Source organism: Triticum aestivum, chromosome 7A, assembly GCF_018294505.1.
Source record: "Triticum aestivum cultivar Chinese Spring chromosome 7A, IWGSC CS RefSeq v2.1, whole genome shotgun sequence".
Taxonomy (NCBI): Eukaryota; Viridiplantae; Streptophyta; class Magnoliopsida; order Poales; family Poaceae; genus Triticum; species Triticum aestivum.
The window spans coordinates 509,169,723-509,194,741 of record NC_057812.1 but is presented as its reverse complement, the minus strand read 5'-3'; the positions used below and the strand labels follow the sequence as shown (position 1 = coordinate 509,194,741).

The window sequence follows — 25,019 nt, the reverse complement described above, 5'->3', positions numbered from 1 at the left end:
TTGTTTCTTATGAGCGGGGAAATATTTAGCAGAGAAGTACTAAATCATATCCTAGGGACTACGTGCACAACTAGGATCAAGAGAATTAAACCATATCTTAGCATCACCCTTTAATGAGAACGGAAATAATTTAAGGATATAATAGTAGCGAGTTTTCTCATCATTAGTGAATAGGGTAGGTATATCGTCTAATTTAGTAAGATGTGCCACAACAGTTTCAGATTCATAGCCATAGACAGGATCAGATTCAACAAAAGTAATTATATCAGGATCAACTAAGAAATCATAATCCTTATCAGTAATAAAGTTAGGTGAAGTAGCATAAGCACGATCATATTTCATTCTACCATTCAGAGATTTTTCTTTCAGCTTAGCTAATAGTTTCTTAAGATCACTTCTATCATTGCAGGCAAGAAAGTCTCTAGCAGTTTCTTCATCCATAACATACCCCTCGGGAACAACAGGCAATTCATATCTAGGGGGAGAATCTTCATCATCACTTTCATCAATATTATCAGTTTCAATAATTTCACTCTCTCTAGCCCTAACATGTTGTTCATCAAGAAATTCACCAAGTGGCACAGTAGTATCAAGCATAGAAGTAGTTTCATCATAAGTATCATGCAAAGCAAAAGTGGCATCATCAATAACATGCGACCTATCAGAATCAATAGCATGTGTAGGTGTCGCAAGTTTACTCAAAACAGAAGGTGAATCAAGTGCAGAGCTACATGGCAGTTCCTTACCTCCCCTCGTAGTTGAGGCAAAAATCTTGGTTGTTTGATCTTTCAAGTTCTTCATAATGATAAGCAGATATAAATCCCAAGTGACTCAAAGAAAAGAGCTATGCTCCCCGGCAACGGCACCAGAAAATAGTCTTGATAACTCACAAGTATAGGGGATCGCAATAGTTTTCAAGGGTAAAGTATTCAACCCAAATTTATTGATTCGACACAAGGGGAGCCAAAGAATATTCTCAAGTATTAGCAGCTGAGTTGTCAATTCAACCACACGTGGAAACTTAATATCTGTAGCAAAGTGTTTAGTAGCAAAGTAATATGATAGTAGTGGTAACGGTAGCAAAAGTAATATTTTTGGGTTTTGTAGTGATTGTAACAGTAGCAACGGAAAAGTAAATAAGCGAAGAACAATATATGAAAAGCTCGTAGGCAATGGATCGATGATGGAGAATTATGCCAGATGTGATCGATCATGCAACAATTATAACATAGGGTGACACAGAACTAGCTCCAGTTCATCAATGTAATGTAGGCATGTATTCCTAATATAGTCATATGTGCTTATGGAAAAGAACTTGCGTGACATCTTTTGTCCTACCCTCCCATGGCAACGCGGTCCTATTGGAAACTAAGGGATATTAAGGCCTCCTTTTAATAGAGTACCGGAATAAAGCATTAACACATAGTGAATACATGAACTCCTCAAACCACGGTCATCGCCGATAATGATCCCGATTATTGTCACTTCGGGGTTAACGGATCATAACACATAATAGGTGACTATAGACTTGCAAGATAGGATCAAGAACTCTCATATATTGATGAAAACATAATAGGTTCAGATCTGAAATCATGGCACTCGGGCCCTAGTGACAAGCATTAAGCATAGCAAAGTCATAGCAACATCAATCTCAGAACATAGTGGATACTAGGGATCAAACTCTAACAAAACTAACTCGATTACATGATAAATCTCATCTGACCCATCACCGTCCAGCAAGCCTACGATGGAATTACTCAAGCATGGCGGTGAGCATCATGAAATTGGTGATGGAGGAAGGTTAATGATGATGATGGTGATGGATTCCCCTCTCCGGAGCCCCGAACGGACTCCAAATCAGCCCTCCCGAGAGAGTTTAGGGCTTGGCGGCGGCTCCGTATCGTAAAACATGATGAATCCTTCTCTTTGATTTTTTCTCCCCGAACACGAATATATGGAGTTGGAGTTGAGGTCGATGGAGCATCCGGGGGCCCACGAGGCAGGGGGCGTGCCCAGGGGGTAGGCGTGCCCCCCACCCTCGTGGACAGGGTGTGGGCCCTTGACATGGATTCTTCTTCTAGTATTTTTTATATATTCCAAAAATATTCTCCGTTGATTTTTAGGTCATTCCGAGAACTTTTATTTCTACACAAAAATAACACCATGACAATTCTGCTAAAAATAGCGTCGGTCCGGGTTAGTTCCATTCAAATCATGCAAGTTAGAGTCCAAGACAAGGGCAAAAGTGTTTGGAAAAGAAGATATGTTGGAGACGTATCAGTGCCTGCTTTACTATCGTAAAGAAATGCATGCCTAGTTCATTTGAGTCCTTAACTTTTCCTCTGAACTTCATCACAAGACTGTCTTCGTAGTTTATATGAGCCCACACTATTAAGTGCTTTCTCAGATTATTTCAACTGCTTAGATGCCTTAGCAACTTAAATATAGTGGTGGTACACTCCCTTTCGACTAGGGATGTCAACTGGGTCCCGATTAAAGTCCACTAGTGGTATGATAGTTCAAAAGAGTTTTGTCTTTTGAGGAAAATGAACCAGGGAGCTAGCAAAAACTAACTAGATGGGACTGGCGGATGTCATTTATTTGCCACTTACATCCCTAGTTTCATCTTACCATTTTAATTTCTTTCCGGCTGGTGATGCTTCGAACCATTTAAATATAGCTTGCCATGCCCGGCAATAATTCATATGTCATTTACCATGTAAGCTTACTGCCTGGATCATGCGATAACTATGTCTTACTTATGTCTAGCGGAAACCTTTCAGGATGCCGTTCACACTAGGACACAATGTACAACCCCAGAATCTATTTGTGGAAGCAGTGCGCCATCCATGTTACTAGATGGTAGCAGTTCAGAGGCAACACCGCTGGAGAGCAGTCTGAGCACATATATTATAGTTCTTGAGGCTCTACTAGAGGCAGAAAGATATGGTGTGGCTGCCATGAATGAGGTAATCTCGATCTTGAAGCTGGAAATTATGCAATTAGCTGCACGCATTATGCAAGCAACCCAAGAATTGGAGGAAGTAAGAATGTTGCATTTGAAGATGGAGGAGGTCCTGCTGCTTCTGCTATCTGAAGCCCAGGGTAATCCCAGTTCTTCTTTAGATAGTAGCTGAAATTGTTATTAGATTATTGTACTTGCATGTTGTGTCATGTCTCTGAATGGATTATGTTGTAAGACCCCCTATGTTGTCCATGTGTTGTAATTATCCGAATTTTTTAGGCGAGGTAATCCTCAGTACTTGTATGATTGACATAAGGTGAACTATTTTTCGTGTGAGCATATTGTATTGGATGAAATAACTGTTTGACTCAAAGTGTATCCAACCTACTGAATTTGAAGATCACGGCATTTCTAAATCATAATCATATATAAAGGTGGAACAAATCTTTGTTGTGGTTTTGAAGAAATAAATAACAAAACATAGAATTATCTGTGGATATTTGTAATCGAATAAAAATTGGATTCGGATTTAGTTGCCAGGGCCCAGGGCAAACGTGAATGTTAATTCTCCCAAGTTTTGAATGAAGCAGCTAAACACCCACTATCATTTGTGGGCTGCCCGAAGCAAGTGTTTGCGAGATGGAAATTACTGTCTACCCCTGACACTTGACATCCTTATTGACCGGATTTACACTATTGTCGGTAGGGGTAGACTAGTAACTTCAATCAGACGTGACACGACGGCCTCTGAGCCCATTCAGACATGGTGGGCGCCAAACGTGGGCGGCAAAACACATTTGATTCAAGCTCATCCGAAAGACATGTGTCTCTCCCTCCATTTCCCCATTCATCGATGGTGGGCGGCAAAACAAACTCTCCACGTCCGAAATCGATGTAGGCTAATATTTTAAATAGGGGCAGATGTGTAACTTCCCTCAAACGTGACACAACCGCCCTACCTGTCAGCCTCGTTCATACACCATGGTCGCCAACCGTGGGCGACAAAACACCCTCTCCTCACCCAAAATCGCTACCGGCAAATATTTGGGAGATGCGAGATTACCGTCCTATCCACAACCAACGTGATGTCCGACATTTCAGACAAGCGTGTCCCAAAGTTTGAGATCCTCCCTCCCCCTCCATTTCCCCATTCATACACCGTCGGTGCCACGACAACCTCCCCACTATGGCCAGCCTTCTCCGTCCGCCACCCCATCCTCCACCTTGTCGAAGCCGCTACCCCTACCTCGTCGTCCACTGCAAGAGATGGACGTCTCTCATCCACGGCGCAGGACCAGGATCCTTTCATCGCATCATCTCGCTTCATCGACGCCGTCGTCCACCTCGCCGTTGCCACTCCTACGACCGCCTCATCCACAGCAACATGATTTATCCCCCGACCCGTCCGTCTGCCATCTAAAGTCTTCTTCCTCACCGCCGACAGCCATCACACCCACAACACCCTCGATGTATCAGCAAGGGCCTACACGGCGTTGCAAGAGAGGTGGTACTCTTCCATATGTGCTTAAGTTATTGATCTCACCCGGAAAAAAGATCTTAAATTGTTTATTGTACTTTTCTTGTCCGTACCAAATCGTAGTGTCTAGTTGAATGCAAACATTGGTTGCGAAGTAGCTTTGTCCGGTTTGTACCTTTAGATCCGCCATGTCACGGTCACTATATTCGTAAAGCGTATGGTTTCCCCCCTTTATATTCACTACCATCATCGTAGGTGCTTCACTGCTTCGTGTCGTGCTAGCACTGCTCCTCAAGACCTCAACCCATCAAGTGAAACAACATGCCACTCATAATTCCAAAGCTTACGTGTTGAAATACGAATCTGATATGATGCTCATATTACCAAAACAAAGAATGCTTAATTGGTCACCTAATGTTCCTATATTCATTTCGAAAAGCATGTGCGCCACCCACTGGTCCAGCTAGTTCCACTTTCCTGATTTTACTCTTGATGCTTAGGGTTTTCCCCTTTTATCTACTCTACTATGATCTGCGTAGGTGCTTTCTATCGTACTAGCATTACTCCACCCTTCAAGCTAAACAACACAACACTCAAAATTCCAAAGCTTAGTTGTTCAAATATGATTGTGATATGATACTGATATTAGTTAACAGACACATTTAATTGGTTAGCTAAAGGTCCCACTTCAGTTTCCAAATGCATGTCGCGACATATGGAGAGACAGCAGGATTGCATTTCTTTGTCAGTTGTTGACTGTACTTTCTTGTCCATACCAAATCTTAGTTGTTATTTCAAAGCAAACATCGGTTGCTAACTACCCTTTATGCGGTTTGCTGCTTCAGATCTGCCATCCCACTGCCACGGTCAACATTATACTCATCATGCTTACGGTTTCCCCATTTTATGATGACCATGATCAGCCTACGTGGTTCGTGTCGTAATAGCACTACTCCACCCATCGGGCTAAACAAGCTTAGTTGTACAAACTCAAATTTGGTATTATGCTGATATTAGTAAAACTGAAAGATGTTTAATTGGTCAGCTAAATGTTCCTACTTTAGTTTCGAAATGCATGTGAGCCACATATGGAGAGACCGGAAGGAATAGTATTTCTCTGTGCGCTCTGGTTCATCATGGGTGGCCAACCGACATTGTATAGAAAGACTTGTGATATCTTCAATCTGCTTGCTCTTCTGCTCTTCTTTAAGATGATCCTCTTCTCTTGTGGTCGACTGGTCAGGTCGAGTTATTCTCCCTTAGTATATTTTGAATCTGTCAGGTCAGGTCGACTTGTTCTTCTTTACTATATGTTGAAGTTGTCATCTGCGAAGTATCATCACTTTTGGAGCTCTCATATTTTGAGTAGCAGGCCACATTATATTAATGCACACACCAAATTACAGTATGCATGGCACCTCTTAGAAGAATTGTAGAGATAGCACAAAAGGGTTTACAGGGAGGAAGTATTGGATTAGAATCACTTCTGCATTACAAAGATAATCTCACTTGTTTTTAGGTTTTCATGCATGTCAGGTATTGAACATTATCAAAATGAATATGAGAATGGGCGCACGAGAGGAATATTGCGGAACAATCCACTGGCTAACAAACTTGGCATGGTGGAGGATGGCCTATCTTATTCACCCATCAAGGTGCATGCTCTAACTTGGCAAGGTTGTATTGGTCGCACATATTTTGCATCCGACCTCTTGCATTACTTCTACTTTGTTACACCATATACTTAGTTTAAGCATCATATATGAGTATATGCCATACCTATCCATTTTCTGTACCTATTCCATGTGTCGTCATACTATGTTTTTCCAGTCAAATGTTGTTCTTTTGTAATATATGTCCAAAAGGAAGAGGGTGAGTGCAGATCCTCAAGGAGTACAAACTAGGTATTTGTAAAAGGTAGTGATACCTGTTAAATCAGATAGATCAGCAACCATAGAAAACACAAGCCTAACTGTACCAGACTTTACCCCTACTCCAGTGACCAAACCCCTATTAGAACTGCTGAGAGCCCAGCGTCACGTACTGTCTACGATATCAATTCAAAATTTGAACTCCTAAATTTCTGCATGTGCCTTACCTTCTCTCTTGTATGAAAACTAATTTCAGATGAATCTCCTTGCTCAAAGGATCATAGGATCTCACGACAATACTGGGCTCTGCCTTGCTCTTGTCAGTACCTCTTGCCCTTTGTCAGCATACTTACACTCATTGTTGTTTGACTATGTAGCATCACTGTAAATGTTCGCTTCTTTATCCTCCCTTTGCTTGAAATTATAAGATCTATATTTACTCTTAGATAAATGTAGAATTAACACAATGGTTATGAAGTTTTGGATTGCTCATGTAAGTACCTGTTGTCATGTACTCCCTTTGTATTGAATTAATTGTTGATTAATCAGATGTATTTAGAACTTAATAGTGCTAGATACATCCATTTGAGCGACAATTAATAACGGATGGTGGTGGTATTACTATACATGCATCGCGAGATAGTTGATTGTCTAGCATTACTCTGCATCTTATCTGCCCTGCCCTCCACTTTCTCCGAATTAGCATATCTACATTTACTCTTACCAAAATGTTGAATAAAGCCAATGCCACTGCACACATTGATGTCTGCATTCCTCTTGTCAGTACCTTTTGCCTTGTAACGATGTACTTAATTAATTGCTATTTGATTATGTATCATCAGTCTGCACCTGAGCTTCATTATCCTCTGTTTCTTCCAATATTATTTGATCTATATTTACTCTTTGCAAAATGTAGAATAATGGCAATGCTTATAAAGAATTTTCTTTGGGGAATTTATTGAATTATCCTTCCATCAACATGGAGAAGGGCTTTGTCCAGCCCATGTTAACATGTAATGTAAGTTCATCCTTCTCAAGCCTTCAAACTTTGTTCTAGTATAGATTTGGATAGGCATCATTTCCTCCACTGCTGTTTACATCTGATTAGATATTTGCAACAACTACCAGTTTTAAATTGTAGTTGTAAAAACATGTTCCTTATGCAGAACAGATCCATTTATTTGCTTATATAATTGTGAAACCTGTTACGTGTCTCCTTGTTTCTCTTTCAGAGTCGTATCTCTTATGCCAGGCATAACTTTAGGGAAGATAGTGAGTCAGACCATCTTGAGGACAGAGAGATGACCCCAAGGTCCTGTCTTGATGAAGACAATGAGTTGAAGCTACTCACCAGCAGGTGTGAGACAACCTCTGTGCAGTCGCTGCCTCAATCAGTTCGACTTCTTCAGTCTCAACTTAAAGCGGAAAGGCTTGATTTAGCTCAGCTCCGACTTGAAGTCAAAGATGTAATGAAGATGTCAGGGGACTGCCTTGCGCACTATGGTGCCATACAGCTAGGGATGAAGCATCTATCGTTGACATAACTGAGGTCTCATCAGCTTGTTCGGCTGGTTGCGGGGCCCGACCTTGCCAGGTCTATTGCCTTCTGAAGTGCCCTCAGTTTTGTATATTCGTTTGTCGACCCATTTATATGCACTGGTGGCGACCTTTGATGCCCAGTGTATGTAATTCGCGGGCATGTTGCGCTTTATTATCATCGGTAGCGAACTTTGATTCCCAGTGGATGTAATATGCCGTAATTTATTTATTGTATGGTCTAGGTTTATTCTTTGGTCGGTATGCTGTAATTTAGGCCGGAAGGTTCAGTGGATCTCAGTGTTGTCGGTCTTCAGGCCGGCCCATTACTCATATGGGCCAAAACGTGTGCCTATAATCATCTTGGGCCATTAGCAGGTCTAAACATATAGTAGTTTCCCGCCTTTAGCAGGCCATGGGCTACATATTTACTGTAGTGACACTGGGCCTCCTACGGGCCGTAGAAACAATGGGCCTTCTACGAGCCGTAGAAACAATGGGCCTTCTATGGGCCGTATCATCAATGGGCCTTATACGGGTCGTATGATCAATTAGCCAAACATGGGCCAAAAACAGACCGCATTATGGCCGTAAACGGGCTAGAGTTGGAGTCGTCTGTTCATGGGACGACCATAAACGGGCCGTTGTTAATAGGCCATATTTGATGACGCTATGAAAATGGCCCAACGTATTAACGGGCCACAAACGGGCCGACTGTAACCACGGGCTGAATTTGGCCCACAAGCAGAAAATGGCAGTAACGGGTCGTAAGTAACCGAATGCTGGAAATGAGCCCAAGAATAAATGGGCCCCGAGAAGGCTGAAAGATAACATGGGCTGTAAACGTCCCAATGGATTAATGGGTCGTTAATGGGTATAAAGTGATACACTATTCATTATGGGCCAGTTTCACCACGGGCCGTTAATGGGTCAAGAGTTACAAAGGGCCTCATATGGGCCGAAATATGTCATGGGCCAGAACTTAAAATGGGCTGGAATCATATTAGACGGCCCAGATGGTGCTAATGGGCCTAATTCGGATAGGTCGTGACGGGCCCTGGGTTAGTGGGCTGTAAATGGGCTATATGCGAACAGGCCGTTAACAGGCTTTCCATGGGCCGGCCCGCCACCTTTTGACCAAGTCAAACGAGCCGGCCTTTTCACAGGAATGGGCCTCTGTTCAGCCATGCCACGTGTTGACGTATCATAGGCGCCTTCGGTCCAATGAGTGGATGACATCTGTCCCAACGATGAGCCGACACGTGTTTCCTCCAGCCATTGATGATTTTACACGTGGAAAATCCCCATTGGTCGGGGCTGTTAGCGTGTTATCGGATCCAAAACCGAACTCGATAGCTTAACGGTGTTCTGTTACGGTGGATGCCACGTGTTAGTCACCCTTGACGAAAGCACTTATGTGACGCACGATTTATCGTCATGGAAGTGGACACTTCCGTGATGATAATTTTGGTAATGTCATGGAACACTTCTACGACAGCACAGGTATGACTATCTTGATTCTGTCATAAAATTGTCATGGATGTACATGCATGACAAAAAACGCGACCTACTGTGACAAACATGTTTCATCACGGAAGTGTATTTTTTGTAGTGTTGACTAGAGGGGGGGGGGGTGAATAGGCAACTAACAATGTTTAGCTTTTCTTTACCAATTTAAACTTTGCATCAAAGTAGATTGTCTAGATATGCAACTAGGTGGGCAACCTATATGATGCAACAACAATAAGCACACAATCAAGCAAGGGATATAACACAAAGAAGCTTGCACAAGTAAAGGCACGAGATAACCAAGAGTGGAGCCGGTGAAGACGAGGATGTGTTACCGAAGTTCCTTCCTTTGAGGGGAAGTATGTCTCCATTGGAGTGGTGTGGAGGCACAATGCTCCCCAAGAAGCCACTAGGGCCACCATATTCTCCTCACGCCCTCACACAATGCGAGATGCCGTGATTCCACTATTGGTGCCCTTGGAGGCGGCGACCGGACCTTTACAAACAAGGTTGGGGCAATCTCCACAACTTAATTGGAGGCTCCCAACAACACCACGAAGCTTCACCACAATGGAATATGGGTCTGCGGTGGCCTCAACCGTCTAGGGTGCTCAAACACCCAAGAGTAATAAGATCCGCAAGGGATAAGTGGGGGAATAAAATTTCTCTTGGTGGAAGTGTAGATCTAGGCCTTCTCAACCAATCCCTAGAGAATCAACAAGTTTGATTGGCTAGGGAGAAAGATTGGGCTAAAATGGAGCTTGGAGCAATAATGGAGCTTGGGGATAGAAGAGATAGTCAACTCGGAGAAGAAGACACCCCTTATATAGTGGAAGAACAAATCCAACCGTTATCCACCAACCCAGCCTGCGTAGCACGGTACTACCGCGCCAGGATCGCGGTACTACCGCAGGGCCCCGCGGTACTACCGTCCGAGCAACACAAGCCAGGACAGCCCAAATGCACTAACGCAGAGGACGGTAGAACCGCTGGCGCGGTACTACCACTCCCCCTTGCGGTACTACCGCAAGGCAGGGATGTTCCAAATTTTGAGAAGGCATGGACATATAAAAATACATCCGTGGCAACTTCCGCTGAGTTGGAGTCAATGCAAAAATCCGACACGGTAGTACCGTGAGCCAGGGGCGGTACTACCGCGCGGGGTGCGGATGTAAAAAATTACATCCGCTTCTACTGTCGCGCAAGCTGCTGAGCCAGACCAAAACACACGGTACTACCACGCACCGGGCGCGGTACTACCGCATAGGGCACGGATGTAAAAAATTACATCTGCTCCTACTACTGGAGCCATAGCAGCGCCTGGCCTGGGGCCACGGTACTACAGCTCCAAAGGAGCGGTACTACCGTGGGCGCTTGCGGTACTACCGCGCCTGGGCCCGATACTAGCGCAAGGGCCTGCGGTACTACCGCTCCTAGGAGCAGTACTACCGCATGCCCAAGCTCAGCCAACATGACAATGACCGAGACACGTCTCCGGTTAATAACCAATTACGGAACCTGGATGTTCATATTGGTTCCTACATATTCTACGAAGATCTTTATCGGTCAAACCTCAATAACAACATACGTTATTCCCTTTGTCATCCATATGTTACTTGCCCGATATTTGATCATCGGTATCCTCACACCTAGTTCAATCTCGTTACCGGCAAGTCTCTTTACTCGTTCCGTAATGCATCATCCCGTAACTAACTCATTAGTCACATTACTTGCAAGGCTTATAGTGATGTGCATTACCGAGAGGGCCCAGAGATACCTCTCCGATACTCGGAGTGACAAATCCTAATCTTGATCTATGCCAACTCAACAAACACCATCGGAGACACCTATAGAGCATCTTTATAATCACCCAGTTACGTTGTGACGTTTGATAGCACACAAGGTGTTCCTCCGGTATTCGGGAGTTGCATAATCTCATAGTCTGAGGAACATGTATAAGTCATGAAGAAAACAGTAGCAATGTAACTGTAACGATCATCGTGCTAAGCTAACGAATGGGTCAAGTCAATCACATCATTCTCTAATGCGTGATCCCGCTTATCAAATGACAACTCTTTTTCCATGGCTAGGAAATTTAACCATCTTTGCTTAACGAGCTAGTCAAGTAGAGGCATACTAGTGACACTCTGTTTGTCTATGTATTCACACATGTACTAAGTTTCCGGTTAATACAATTCTAGCATGAATAATAAACATTTATCATGATATAAGGAAATATAAATAACAACTTTATTATTGCCTCTAGGGCATATTTCCTTCAGGTTGTACTAGCGACTAGCGATGAGCTAATGACCGTGTGTGGTTGTTAATTTTAGTACCTGTCAGTGGGGCACCCACCCTTCTACAAGGGGCTAGACTACATATACGAAGACCGCGGAAAGGTAATTAACTTCACCGATCCTAGCTCTGCATGTCGCTCTCGTCACTAAATGTTATCTATGTTGCTCTCATCAATCAATTAGCATCACTTGTTCAAGTTTCAGTTTAATAATCACCAAACTATCAAGTGCAGGTTTTGGACATAAGGGTGGGCTTGCACTGTATTATACAGTTAGTGAGTTGCATTAAACAATCGTTTGATAGTTTCACATGCCTTGTTCGATGCTGAATTTTGGTTTACACAAGACTGGTTACCTCAGGTAGTTGTTGTACCTTTGCCTTTCTTCTTCATCTTCTAGATTGGAGCTACTAATTGTTTGAGTATTTGTCAATTATACCGATTGTGTTGTTGTAGTTCTCTGATTTTGGAAATTGGAAGACAACAACAAGTCTACCCTTTAAACTTTTTTGTTTGTACCATTGTTGTTAGATATTTCGGCATATCTTAACATGCTGAGAGTAGGAGTATGATCCTCCTAAAGTTATTTCACTGCATCTTAACATGACAATTTGCTGGGGAAAAGCATTTCTTCACTCCTCATCTACATGGACATCCACTTCGTCTCACGCGCTGCCAACGCCAAGCAAGAAGAGATGGTGAGGTCGAATCTGGCCAATCTATTTGTTTCGAACCCCCATCCTTGCTCACAAATTTTGCTCAAACCATGTGTGAGAGTGGAAACGTATTATCCCTTGCTTCATTTTTCCCGTATATGTGTTCTTCCTGTAGGTGTTGTTGTTGCTATCACCCTGTTCTTTACTGTTCGCTAAATAATTTTTTCAATTGATGTATGATCCTTATGTGTTCTTCCTATAGGTGCTGCTGTCGCTACCACCTTGACATCAAGGTGTCTCCGGTTAATTGTCAATTGGGTTAGGATTCAACTTCATCATTACACAAGAATATACCTTTATCTACATAGTTGTCCAGGTACATGTTCTATGAATACTTGCATGTGGAATGCACTTCTCTAGGCTAGCCTTCTCATGCCCCATTTCTTTATGTACATAGCTTTATCTAAAAATGGATCTTTGTGTGCAAATAAATTCACCAAGCATCTTCAAAAATAGGGACTTGTTACTGATGCCATTCACCAGCATTTTAAAAAATTAGAGCTATAACTGATTTGTTATTATGAGGGATATGCATATCAGGAGGCCTCGTGGATTTGGATTTTTCACAATTGATACTGTAAAGTACCTGGATACGTCCATCCCATTTGTTTCAGTACATCTGTTGAATTGCCTTTGTTTAGTTATTTTCATATCATTTGCCATGAGATTTGTTTTCCAAATCGGTTGTCCTTCGGATGCTTTGATTTAGTTAACTTTTTTAGTTATTTTCATATCATTTACAACGCTTTCCGTCGTCCGATAAGAACTTATTGATGATCGATCGATTCACCCATGATCTGATGATCTTGCTATAACAAAACCGTATTACATTTCCCCTATCCCCTCTTCCTTATTTTTACTTGCTTCTTCATTGCTCCACTCGAGGTAAGGGCTCTATATAGCTCTTTGGCCTTATGGCTTAGACTGACTGCTGGCCCTCTGCACATGGGCTTGGCTGGGTGAGCTCACGGTCGGTGTCGGCCAATTAGACAGCTTGTCTCCTCAGCTTGATCCCATTGCTCGCACATCAGAACATTGACAATTTATCTTGTTGTACTTGCTTGCTGCTCCATCTTGATCCAGGACTGAATGGTGCCACACTAACTAAACATCTCTTTAGAAGATGGCCAGTTCCTTTTGTCTTGCACATCGAAGCAACCTGAAGATCACATGTACATGTTGTATCATTTATGTCCAGCAATGAACATGATCGAGCATGGTTAATCACACTGAAACTACTCTTTCTCAGTCCAATGGTCAGCTGTTGCATGTTACCTGTTTGTAGATGAATATAGTATCCACAATCAAGTAGTGACAAATCCTTAAGTTTGCTTCTCCTCATATGAACATATGATTTTGTAACACTGGTATTAAGATGCGAGACGGATATCCGTTGTGAGTTTATTTCTGATATATGTCAATGTGCTCATACTGTCTTTCTAGGTTTCCCACGCTAAAATTAGATTTACTATGTTTGCCAATTGAAAGTTTACATGTACTTTAATTATTGATGTATCATTTAGGTTGTCTGTCTTTTTGCCTAAACTAAGCCTATTGTCATAGTTACATTAACAAATATGGTAACTTGATTAACGCGCACAATCCCGTCTCAAGAGGCGTCACCAGGTGGCGCCCCAACCACTAGTTTAGAGGAAAGCGAGAGATAGACAAGAGCTATTTGTCACAACATAGTCATAAGCATGTGATGTGCACACTACATATAATGATATTTTGATATATGTTTCAATAGATAAGCTTATGATTCCATGGCAACACACGAGCAATCAACTAGATTTAGGTTCCTCGGATTAGGAATAGATCGGAAAGAAAGTGACGTGACAGGGCATTCAACAATGACATGGAAGCTACATGCAGATTCAATGGGCAATAGATTTAGAGGTGAATGACGAGAGAAGGTGATGGACGACATGTTCAACGAGAAAGAGCGGCTAGAGGGTTGTGTGGTGTTTCTAAGAATATAGAGAAGAAGATGCTTGTATTTGTGTTTTGGTTGAACATCGCATGCAATGTGCTCATTTGTGAGGAGAAAAATAAGCATTATTTACAAGTTCATTTGTTGGCCTGTGGCAACGTTGGGCAGAAGAGAGTTGTTTCCACCCATAGCCTACCCATTGCTAGAGCAAGAAAAAAAGAGGCCGGTCCCAGGGGAAAAGCAAGAGAAAAGAAGGAGAACCAAACGCGTCGCCGACCCGTTTCCCCGCACCCTCCCCGCGTCCGTCTAACGCGACCGACCGCGCACCCGGCCACCGTAGCCAGCAGTGCGGCCTGGCCGCCAGTACGCAATACCGCGTGCTCCACCCAGGCCGGAAGCTTCCGGAGACCGCCCTGCGTGCCGTGACCATCCTCCGCCCCAACCCAACCCAATCTCCTCCCCTCTACGCACGCCACCCCTCCCCGACTACTTATACGCGCTCCCCGTCGATCTATTCCCCACTCCGCCCCACTTCCTCCCTCCTCTCGATTTCGATTGGAATCGGAGCCAGCTCCGCTGCCTGATTAGCCGGCCGGCCCCGGCCCCGTCTCCGTCCCCATGGCGTCCAAGCGGATCCTCAAGGAGCTCAAGGACCTGCAGAGGGATCCCCCCACCTCCTGCAGCGCCGGTAATTTTCGCCGCCAGATCTACTTATTTATTGCCAGCTAGCTCTACCTATTTACTGCCACTTTCATGGAAGATCCCTCGGTGACAGATGCATGTGTGATGATTTGTCGTTTCCGTGGCCTCGTTGCTAGATATATGTATGTCGATTAATTGAGAGGATCTACTTATTTGCTAGAACTGTAGTCCCGGGGAATCGAGCGCTTTTGGAAATTTCTGTGTATAGCCGGGAGAAATTGCGGTAACCAGTAAGGATCTCAAAGGGAGGGCAAACCGTTGTGGACCAACTGGTCGCTGGTCATCCTGAGCCGATACAGTTAGCCTACTGGCACACATAAAATGGTAGTTGTACTGTTCCTGCAAGAAAAACTGTGGCAATGGACCAAACACCTACTGCAAATAGTCATGCTCGCCTTCATTTCTTTCGTATCTGTGCTCCCGGTTTAACATAGTACTTCCCCCTTTTGAACACGTAATCAGTAATTACATTTTTACATATGCTTGGACGTGGATGCGTGGGGTACCCATTAATATGAAAAGTTTTAGTCCAGCATTCCATAACATGTTAGCCTGTGGGGCACCCATGAATACGCATGGTTGTAGTCAAGCATTCCTGAACGTCTTAACCTTGGAAGTACTTCCGTGGTAGTTTGCTAAGATAATGTGTTGTTACCGTACTGTTATCGAAGTATCATACTTGGCTACCGATTTGTTGGCAAAATTTCTTCTAGCTGCATAGACACTAAAAATGATGAGGACTTCCTGATATGATCGACAGTTACTCATTCTTACAGCATCTGGACTTCTGGTTTAACATAGTAGTTACCATCTTGCACAAGTAGTCAATCATTACATCATTACATCTTGATGGAATGAAAACATAAACATTGGGGCTATCTGTAGTAAATAGTTCTTGCGTGAATGCGTGGGGTACCCCTGAATATTCTTAAAACATTCTAACCTGGGAAGTACTTCTGTGGTAGTCTGCTATTGCTAGTAATAATGTGTTGTTACCATGCTTTTTTTTGAAGTATCACATTATGGCAATTCAAATTGAGGCTCCAATGAGTGACTAAAACATATGGTTTCACTGAACAGGCCCTGTGGCAGAAGATATGTTCCACTGGCAAGCAACGATCATGGGCCCATCGGAAAGCCCATATGCTGGTGGTGTATTTTTGGTTACTATTCACTTCCCCCCAGACTACCCATTCAAACCACCGAAGGTATGTAGTCAATATCACTTCCAGTGCATGCAATGTTCTGAAATCATTCCTAGGAGGATACAAGAGTGCCTTCTCAATTCTGTACCTCTCTGAGCTTTCCCAAAGCCCTGATATAAGAAACTTCCTTGCCAGCGTCGTGCAGAAATTCCCCTCATATTTGCCAATGCATGCTTAATTAGTCTGTCAGCCTGGTAAAATGTAAAGTTGCTTAGGCCAGAGACAGATGAATGGTTCATCTTTTAGCACCTCCCTTTTCTGTTTGCATCTTACTGGACCTGTATACCAAAACATAGTACTAACTGGAGTATTAAGCTTGCCAAATTTTTGTCAATGCATGCTTAATTAGTCTTGTCACAATTCAAGGCCTTGGCTTGTACTGTGGATGATTATTCCATAATGGTGATGATCTAATTTATTTATTGAGATCATTAGAGAAGCTGCCAGCTAGGACATAACTGCTCTAGAATGGGAATTCAGATGCATGTTACATAACCATGAATACCTCTCCTGCTTGTCACTTATGTTGTTTTTCTGTTCCATGTTAATGTTCTTTGTCAGGATAAAGTATTTGTGCAGTAGCAATGGTCTAACTGGAGTATTAAGCTTGCCAAATTTCTTTTAACAATTCATGTAAATCTGGAATACTTATCTTGAGCTCCAAAGCCATCTAGCTAAATTCTTATGGAAATAATTTTGCAGGTTGCATTTAAAACAAAGGTTTTCCACCCAAATATCAACAGCAATGGGAGCATCTGCCTTGATATCTTGAAGGAACAATGGAGCCCTGCATTGACAGTTTCAAAGGTGACGTGATTCTTCTTTTCATGGTTTTGTAACAAACCTGGTCATGCCAACCAAGAGCGATACCTGTCATTGAGCTGGAGCTCCAGCAGTTTTAATTCTTATAGCTTAGACAAAGCATGTCAAAGTTAAACGCCCACCTTGCAGCATTTGTTCTCCAGTTGCACGTTTACCTGACAAGCCCCTATTTCCAGGTGCTCCTTTCAATCTGCTCTCTACTAACAGACCCGAACCCCGACGACCCGTTGGTTCCGGAGATTGCACACATGTACAAGAGTGATCGTGCGAAGTATGAGTCCACAGCGAGGAGCTGGACCCAGAAGTATGCAATGGGCTGACCTTGTGAGCCTAGGTGGAGGATGATGTTGGAGCCATCTTCGCTTGTTACACCTAATGTATCTTTGTTCCTGTTCTGCTGCTGCTATATGGGATTGTACTGTCCACCTACCTGACTGAATTCAAGTGTCATATTGTGAAGTGATGGCAGAAGGCCTCTATGGGTCTATGGGTGCACCCATCCAACAAATTAATAGAGATGGGAACTGAAACTAAAGTTGTTCCGTTGCTTGACCTGATTGGTGTCCTCGTCTTTTCCCCCTTATTTACTGGATGTTGTGAATGCTACTCTTGCATTTGTTGCTGATGAAGCTTAAAATGACTTATTGTTAGATGTAAAAATCTAAAACATACGTAAAATTGCCTGACATCACTTTGTTGGTTTTTTGCTATGATGGCCCTGTTTGGATCTATGGGTTAGAGTTAGTTTCAGCTAGTTTGGGCTCAAATAGCCCTAAAGTATCCAAACATTAGGCTTATTTTACGAAAACACTAACGCCCACACATGTGGGCGTTACCCAACTCGCCCACACGTCCGGATCGCCGTTCACTGTCTTTTGCACGAATCTTGACATGAAAAGGTGGATTTGGTGTGCCACGTAGGACGGGGCTGGTGTGTGGGCGTTGGAGATTTTGCCCACACGCCCGCACCACGCTGTTTGCCAGCTGCGTTGTGTGGGCGAACTGCTTTTCGCCCACACAGCCACCACCTAGGTCATGCGCGTGTGGGCGAACTGTTTTTCGCCCACACGACACTTCTACCTTGTGGATGGCAACTGCACTTACGCGAACGTGGCAACTCGGTACACACACATGGCAACTGTGATTCTTTACTACACGGCAACTGCAGTTACGCGAACGTGGCAACTCGGTACACACACATAGCAACTGTGATTCTTTGCTACACGGCAACTGCAGTTACGTGAACGTGGCAACTCGGTACACACACATGGCAACTGTGATTCTTTGCTACACGGCAACTGCAGTTGCGCGTACGTGGCAACCAGATAAACATACATGGACACTGTGATTAACAATACATGGCAACTATGGTTGGACCACACGTGACAACTAGGTAAACACACATGGTAACTACTGTTTTGACCATATGTGGCAAGTAATTAATCACACACGGCAACTACGGTTTGATTACACGCGACAACTACCATAAATTAGACATGTCAACTATAGTTAACCAAAACAGATAGAGTTGCCATGCTTTTACAACTACACTTGCCATCCCAAATAACTACATCTGCCAACCAGGATGGCAACTAAATCGTCATCCCGCGGGGTACCAAACGTAGCTGTGTCAGGACGTGTGGGCATTTTTGTTTCGTGCCACACGCACGGGGTGGAGATGAGTAGTATTTTGTTGGACGTGTGGCACGAAGTAGCCGCGCCCACACGTATGAGCAATTCTAATGTCCGCCCACACACAGCCCGTGTGGGCTGCCTCCTACTCACACCACACACGGTGTGTGAGTGCACTTCGTATATGCCACACGTGTGGCAGTTATCAGCGTCCTTATTTTAAGCTAGTTGCATCTAACCCACCCAAAAAACTATCCAAGAAACTATCCCACCCAAGAGATACTAATTGGACCTAGTTTTTTTAATGCATTTATTGTCAATCTAATATTGTCATCCAAACACCTGTTTGGCTAGAGTTGGTTAGTCATGAGTTGGAAACTAACTCTAACCTCTAGCTAGCTAAGTTAGAGTATCTAAACAGAACTGATGTTTCGATGTTTGATCTGAATGGAAACACTGAATGCCCACTCTATTCAACTAGAACCCTATTTTTCTAGTTCTTATGATGCACCGGGAGCTTATAGACAAAAAAAAACTAATCAGTTTAATAGTCCCTTATGGCTACGGTGGAACCTCGATCAACGTGTCATTGGGTCAAGAGAAGCTTTGATTGAAGTTCAATATGAATCTTTGGGTACTTATCATGATATTTATGGTCCGGTTAAGGGCAACTCTAATATGGATTACCGAATTGACCACAAATGTTTGGACCGTTTGTTAAGGGCTGCTCTAATTCATCAAATCGACCGCAAATGCCTGGACTGCTTGGGCCAAAGACAAGAGCAAGTCCGATCATCAAATCAACCACAAATGTTTGGACTTTCCAGCCCGAACACTTACCCATCCAATGGCTTCTCGTCCGGACACTTTTACCCATCCAGTGATAGTTAAATAAAATGTTTATATCGGTTTAGATGGTCGAAATCTTATAAACCAGCATCAGCCTTGGGGGAGATTTAGGAGTCCAGACATTCAGCATGTTGAACTCTGACAACACGGACCCATGATGTCCAAAATCTTGCAAACCACCATCAATCCTGGAGGGAGATTTAGTGAGTCCGGACATCCAACTCTGACAGCACGGACCCATCCAAAACCCCTCTCCCCGTCTCGAGAACCCTCTATGCATTCAGAGCGAACGTGGCCGGCGTGGAACTCGGGAAGCCTACTCCGGAGCTCTCCATCCAACCTGTCGCTCTGCCTAGCTATTTAAGCCGGCCGGCCATGCCCCAATACCCTACCCCTCGGAGCCCTTCACCCACCGCCCGAGTTGCCGCCAAACCACCCCTTCTCACCTTGTCCAAGCCCCTTCGCATCCTCGTCCGCCAGTGGTAGCAATGGCTGGAAAACGCTCATTCGTGGTGGGGGCAGCTCTCGCCAGGGTGCCACATGGAAATCATCGTAGAGATCTACCTCACGGCTGGCCCGCATTATGGTGGGCCAACCTCCATGTTCTACGGAGTGAGCTCAGAGGAGGAGGAGGAGAATGATGATCCCATGGTCATGACCGAAGTCGCGATGGAAGGCGCTCGTGCCGGTGGAGGAGCCGCCAGTGACCGGGTTCATCTTGTTGCAGGTGGAGCATACAAATGGTGCTAACAGAGGAGTAGCAGGCGCCGGTGGATTAGCATTCAATGTCCGTGTTCAGACTGCTACATGCAGAGCAGCAGTATAATATGTCGCTCCTGGAGGAGCATCGATTGCAGAGGAGCAGCTGGAGGCGGAGGGGCCACCTGACGCTGCTATCGCGGCAATGGCTCTGGTGGATCCGAGGCTTTGTCGACGTGAATTGGGCGGTGCTTGCATTGGCAGCTCCACATCAATGAGAAAGAGCGCAACCGGCTCTTCGATGGGCCAGAGGTGGAGGACGGCGATGCGTCCGAGTACCACCGCGACAATGCCAAAGAGACATTTATCGTTAGCTCCCCCTCGTTCGTGCTGACTGCCAATGATAAGAGGCCGGTTCATCCCGCACGGACTGTCGACCTCACCTCTAACGGGAGGAGTAGAGTAGGGTTTTTATTGTTTTTTGTTAGGGTTCTCTTGTTACCTAAAAATTATTTCGAAATCAATGAAAATTCGGTGTCCGTTTGATTATTTCGATTGGATGCCTTGCGCTCCACCCGCTATCTGCGAACATGTCCTGACATGTCCGTATATATTTGATGTTGTCCATTTGATGATGCGTCTTCAAGTTGCCCTAATCTGTTTGTACGGATCTAGTTTTGTTGGCCGAAAGTCTAACGCGGCAGCTCGCAGCTCACATGTTCGCTTCGGCACGCGATGGCTCGCATGCCCGCATCAAACGCACTATATTTTTCTGTAGTTTATTTATTGCTTTATTTATGTGAAAGATGTCCTCGCTAGTGCTTACCTGATCTGTGAGGAAAAACGAACCCTTAGACATGATGAATGCCATGGCGGTTGGTGGATCGACTACTCTCTCTGATCCATATTTGTTGTCGCTGTTTTAGTATAACTTCAGTGCAAAAACGAGTAAACCTGAAGAGTATGTACATGTATACAACTGCAGAAACAAAATTATATGCGGGGGTCACTCGATATCATTTTCATTCCGGGCCAATTTGCATGGCTTCCCTAAAAAGGGTAAGGGCAGATTACCTCATCGAGCAAATTCTAGAGAGATAAAAGAAAGAAGGCGACGAAAGGAAAAGGTAAAGATCAGAGAGAGAGAGAGAGAATGAAGGAGCGCTGCTTTTTGTGCACAGCCCCCAAGCAGCAATGAGATTTGCGTTAAGATGGCGTGATTAGAACACCGGTCTGCCTACTCTTTTACAGCCTCCATGAGTTGTCTGACAGCCACAAGGATCAACAACTTTCAAGGGACGGGCACCGTTGAGAGATGGTCACGAGGTGCTGGGCCATGGTCGGCAGGGGAGTAGGACAGGGAGTGCTTGCTGGATCCACCGTTGCAAGATGATGCCTGCCGACTCCAGCATCAAACGGCAGCAGGATTAGCACAACCGGATTAGCGTCTTCCCTTTCCCAAAAGGCAGGTTTAGTGCCCCTCATCTGGATGATAGCACTACTGATCTAGTACATCTTCCTCATGATTGATCTCACAAAAGATGAGGAACCAAAGCCACCAGCTGTGGATTCCGCTAGAGGACCTGTCATGTCACTTGAAAATTGAAATGAAACAAAGATGCCAAAACCATAGCCAGTACCACTTCAGAGGATGAAAGGAGCATCCAGATCTTCTTGTGTTTCGCCAAAGATTTCACTGTAAACTGACTCAAACTTCCGTAATGCTAAAAATCTGACACCATATTTTTAAGCATGGAAAATCGAAATGAGCTGGATTTGACATGCTTGCCAACTAAACTTGAACATCCTTGGCAAAAACAAATTGCCATAAAAGACGTTCAATTTGCCATGGTAAAAAAATCTGACGTCAGATTTGTAGTGCTGTCCTTCAAACTTTACACGAGAATGCCCGATCTGGTAACAAGTAAAGCCATTGCAAGCAGCAATAGAGAACAACAACAACCTAACTCGCATCTCCGAAAGAAGGGGAACATACGCAAAGAAAAAGCGGTGCCTAACAGGTGTGAAGAACAAGGCACAAGAAAGAGCAATTCACAACTCAACTGTTTGAAGGCTATGACACATGCACCTCATTGTACTTTTGCGTGCTTGTACTTTGGCTCAGTTATATACAAATCACGGGGTGAAGTTATCAATCAAGCAAAGAACCTCTGGGCCATGACATTGACACTAGTCGAAGAGGCAAACAAATGAAGCATAGCATCGCAATGTCCAGTCTGATTTGCATCCCCAGCTGCTGGTGACTGGTGAGGGAACATTGGCTTGCGGATCCTCTCCAAGTTCATCACCATAGATGTAGTAGAGTAATAACCAAACAAACAGATTCAAATGTCACAGCCCCAGAACGAGATATGTTGCCCTAGTACCATACAATTGTTGTGGTTAGTTGAAGGAAAGGGAACCGACTTGCAGATTCTTCCAGTGCATCTATTGCTAATCTCAAACCATTTACATCCTGTGTGGTACAGCTTCTAACGATGAAGGTAGACTGTAGACCAGCCCATCCAAAAGAATGCAATGGCTAGTGCCTAGTGACCTAACAAAACCGACCAAAACTCAAAGGAGAACAAAGCTTCCTGTATCTGATGATTGCTCAACCTCTAGCTAATAACACTTCCAGATGCTTTCCTTTAGTGTCTTTTCTTGACCCTCCAGAGAGAGAAACATTGTCGGTTCTCCTATACTGGACCGCTGGCATTTGTTTACCAGAGGCCAATTGATGAAGCTGCAAGAATGTGAGCATACTTACTGCAAACACAGTAGCATTACCCAGCACACTACCCATCGTCTCGAATCTTAAAATGTTCTTGGCTAAAGCAAAACTGCAGGATACCACACGCACCACCATGTTTGAACCATGCCCCCTGCGATCCTCCTCATCTTCCCCTGATTGGCTGTGCATCCCATACACATCTTCGGGCGAGACAAAATGGCTCTTGTCACGCACATCACCCACAAAACCCAAGGCTTCCTCAATGACTCCATGCCCCTTTCCTCTATGTTCAGCCAACCTTGCAGCAAGGAGAATACGACTTTGCTGCACCCTAGCAATCGCGGCATCTCGATCGGCACGCTGTTGTGACTGAACATCCTGCAAGCCAATGTGACACAAATAAGCAACATATTGTTTTTCAATCAGGGAATATTTGGTACCAGATATCTAGCTACATCATATTAAATATCAGTAGATTTATGTTTGGCATAAATGATCAAGGTGAAGTGGCCCGTCAAACAAAATCATGTAGAAGTGCTTAATTTCACAGATGTAGAGAGAAGGTAGCTTATCTTGACACTTGCAATTGCTCCCGCATAAAGCAGCCTTATGTTCCCAACTCATTCGGCTAAGACTCGATCATGTATGGTAAGAAATTGTACATCACATACATTGGAATAAAATGAGGGACACGGCAACAATTTTAACAATTTAGAGTTCCTATTGATACCTTATACAAGAGGACGACCAGGAAGAAGCTACATGGGTAACTACCATTAGCCAGAAGACAGTAAGCTACATGGCTAACAACCTGTAGCAATCGTGTGTCTTCGTACCATTATCGGCTACAAGGGAACGAGAGGTCCCAATTCAACAGATAAGATTCTCCCGGTGTATGTTAGAACTATCGAGTGAAGACGCATGCCGACAGGAGTGAATCTGGCACTCAAATCACACGAGGACAAAATTGGCGGAGAATACAAAGGCTTGTGATAAAGAAACACAACAGAGACAAACAAACAAAGCTAGCATCCAGCTCACAAATATGTGGCTTAATATCGTTGCTTTCCACATGGACGCACTCTCAAACAAGGAACATCTGTGGACCAAAACACAGAACAGCAATAATGAGTGAGAAGGCCGACCTAGTTTGCCTGAATAAGATGTATGCTCATGACAATAATAATGAAAATGGCAGTAACAATTGTTCATCTGAATCTGGATTTATGGATCAGCACGGTGGAGTCATCAGCCCCACAAAGAGAACAAACTGTCTAATTGCACAAGGGAGGAAGCAAAAGCATGATAACAACAACCTCTTCCACTGTATCATCAACTGGAGGTGGTTCTCGCACGCGGTATCAACGACCCACGGATTTTTCAACCTAGAGGAAAACGAGGAGGAGGAGGAGGAGGAGGAGGAGGAGGTGAGGGAACTCACGCGAAGGAAGTGGAGGTGGCCCTCAAGGTCCTCGAGCGCGGTGCGGATGGCGTGCAGGCCCCGCGCGTCCGCCATGGCCGCCGCCGCCGCGGCAAGGTCGACGTGCCCTCCCCCCTGCGGCGGCCGCTGCCCCTTGAGGATTACGTGGCCGTTGGGGGCGCCCCGGCAGCGGCAGGCCGGAAGGCCGGCGCAGGCGGAGAGGGCGAGGATGGCGTGGCTGAGCTTGTCGTGGAGGTCCCAGATGCGCTCCTGCAACGCCTCCGCCTCCGCTTCCGTCGCCGGCGTCTCCCAGTCCCATCTCATCTCATTCACGCGATTCGCTCGTCGCCGTTGGAGAGAAGAGGGGGGGTGGGGGGCTGAAGAAGGCAGGCAGGCACGCGGGCACCCCGGCGCACGACGGGTGGAGCTTTTCTTCTCCTCCCCTTCTGTTGACAAAATAACCTTTTTCTTTGGGTTTCCTTTTTCTTTTTCTCTTTGCGTTCCTAATTGCTTTGTGTCATGTGGTGGTGATGATGCTGTCATGAGAAGGAGGAATCATCAGGAATTATGCATTTCCAAAATGTAATGCAAGTTTTTACTTGTACTTTCGGATCATTGAGGTAACATGTGGCAAATCCGTTATTCGAAAA

General features: G+C 44.4%; 2 protein-coding genes across 2 annotated transcripts; one reads left to right on the top strand and one right to left on the bottom strand.

The window, feature by feature from the left end:
- Window positions 1–14,687: 14,687 nt before the first annotated feature.
- On the top strand, window positions 14,688–17,587 carry LOC123147877 (ubiquitin-conjugating enzyme E2 28). The gene is made up of 4 exons (XM_044567195.1): window positions 14,688–14,994; window positions 16,089–16,216; window positions 16,916–17,020; window positions 17,212–17,587. Exons 1-4 carry the CDS (start codon window positions 14,925–14,927, stop codon window positions 17,353–17,355), a joined length of 447 nt encoding a protein of 148 aa, XP_044423130.1. The 5' UTR covers window positions 14,688–14,924; the 3' UTR covers window positions 17,356–17,587.
- Window positions 17,588–22,642: 5,055 nt separating this feature from the next.
- Window positions 22,643–24,798, bottom strand: LOC123147876 (plastid division protein PDV1). The gene is made up of 2 exons (XM_044567194.1): window positions 24,391–24,798; window positions 22,643–23,327 (listed from the first exon to the last, which is right to left on the bottom strand). The coding sequence occupies exons 1-2, from the start codon at window positions 24,691–24,693 to the stop codon at window positions 22,830–22,832; spliced, it is 801 nt and encodes a 266-aa protein (XP_044423129.1). The 5' UTR covers window positions 24,694–24,798; the 3' UTR covers window positions 22,643–22,829.
- Window positions 24,799–25,019: the final 221 nt, after the last annotated feature.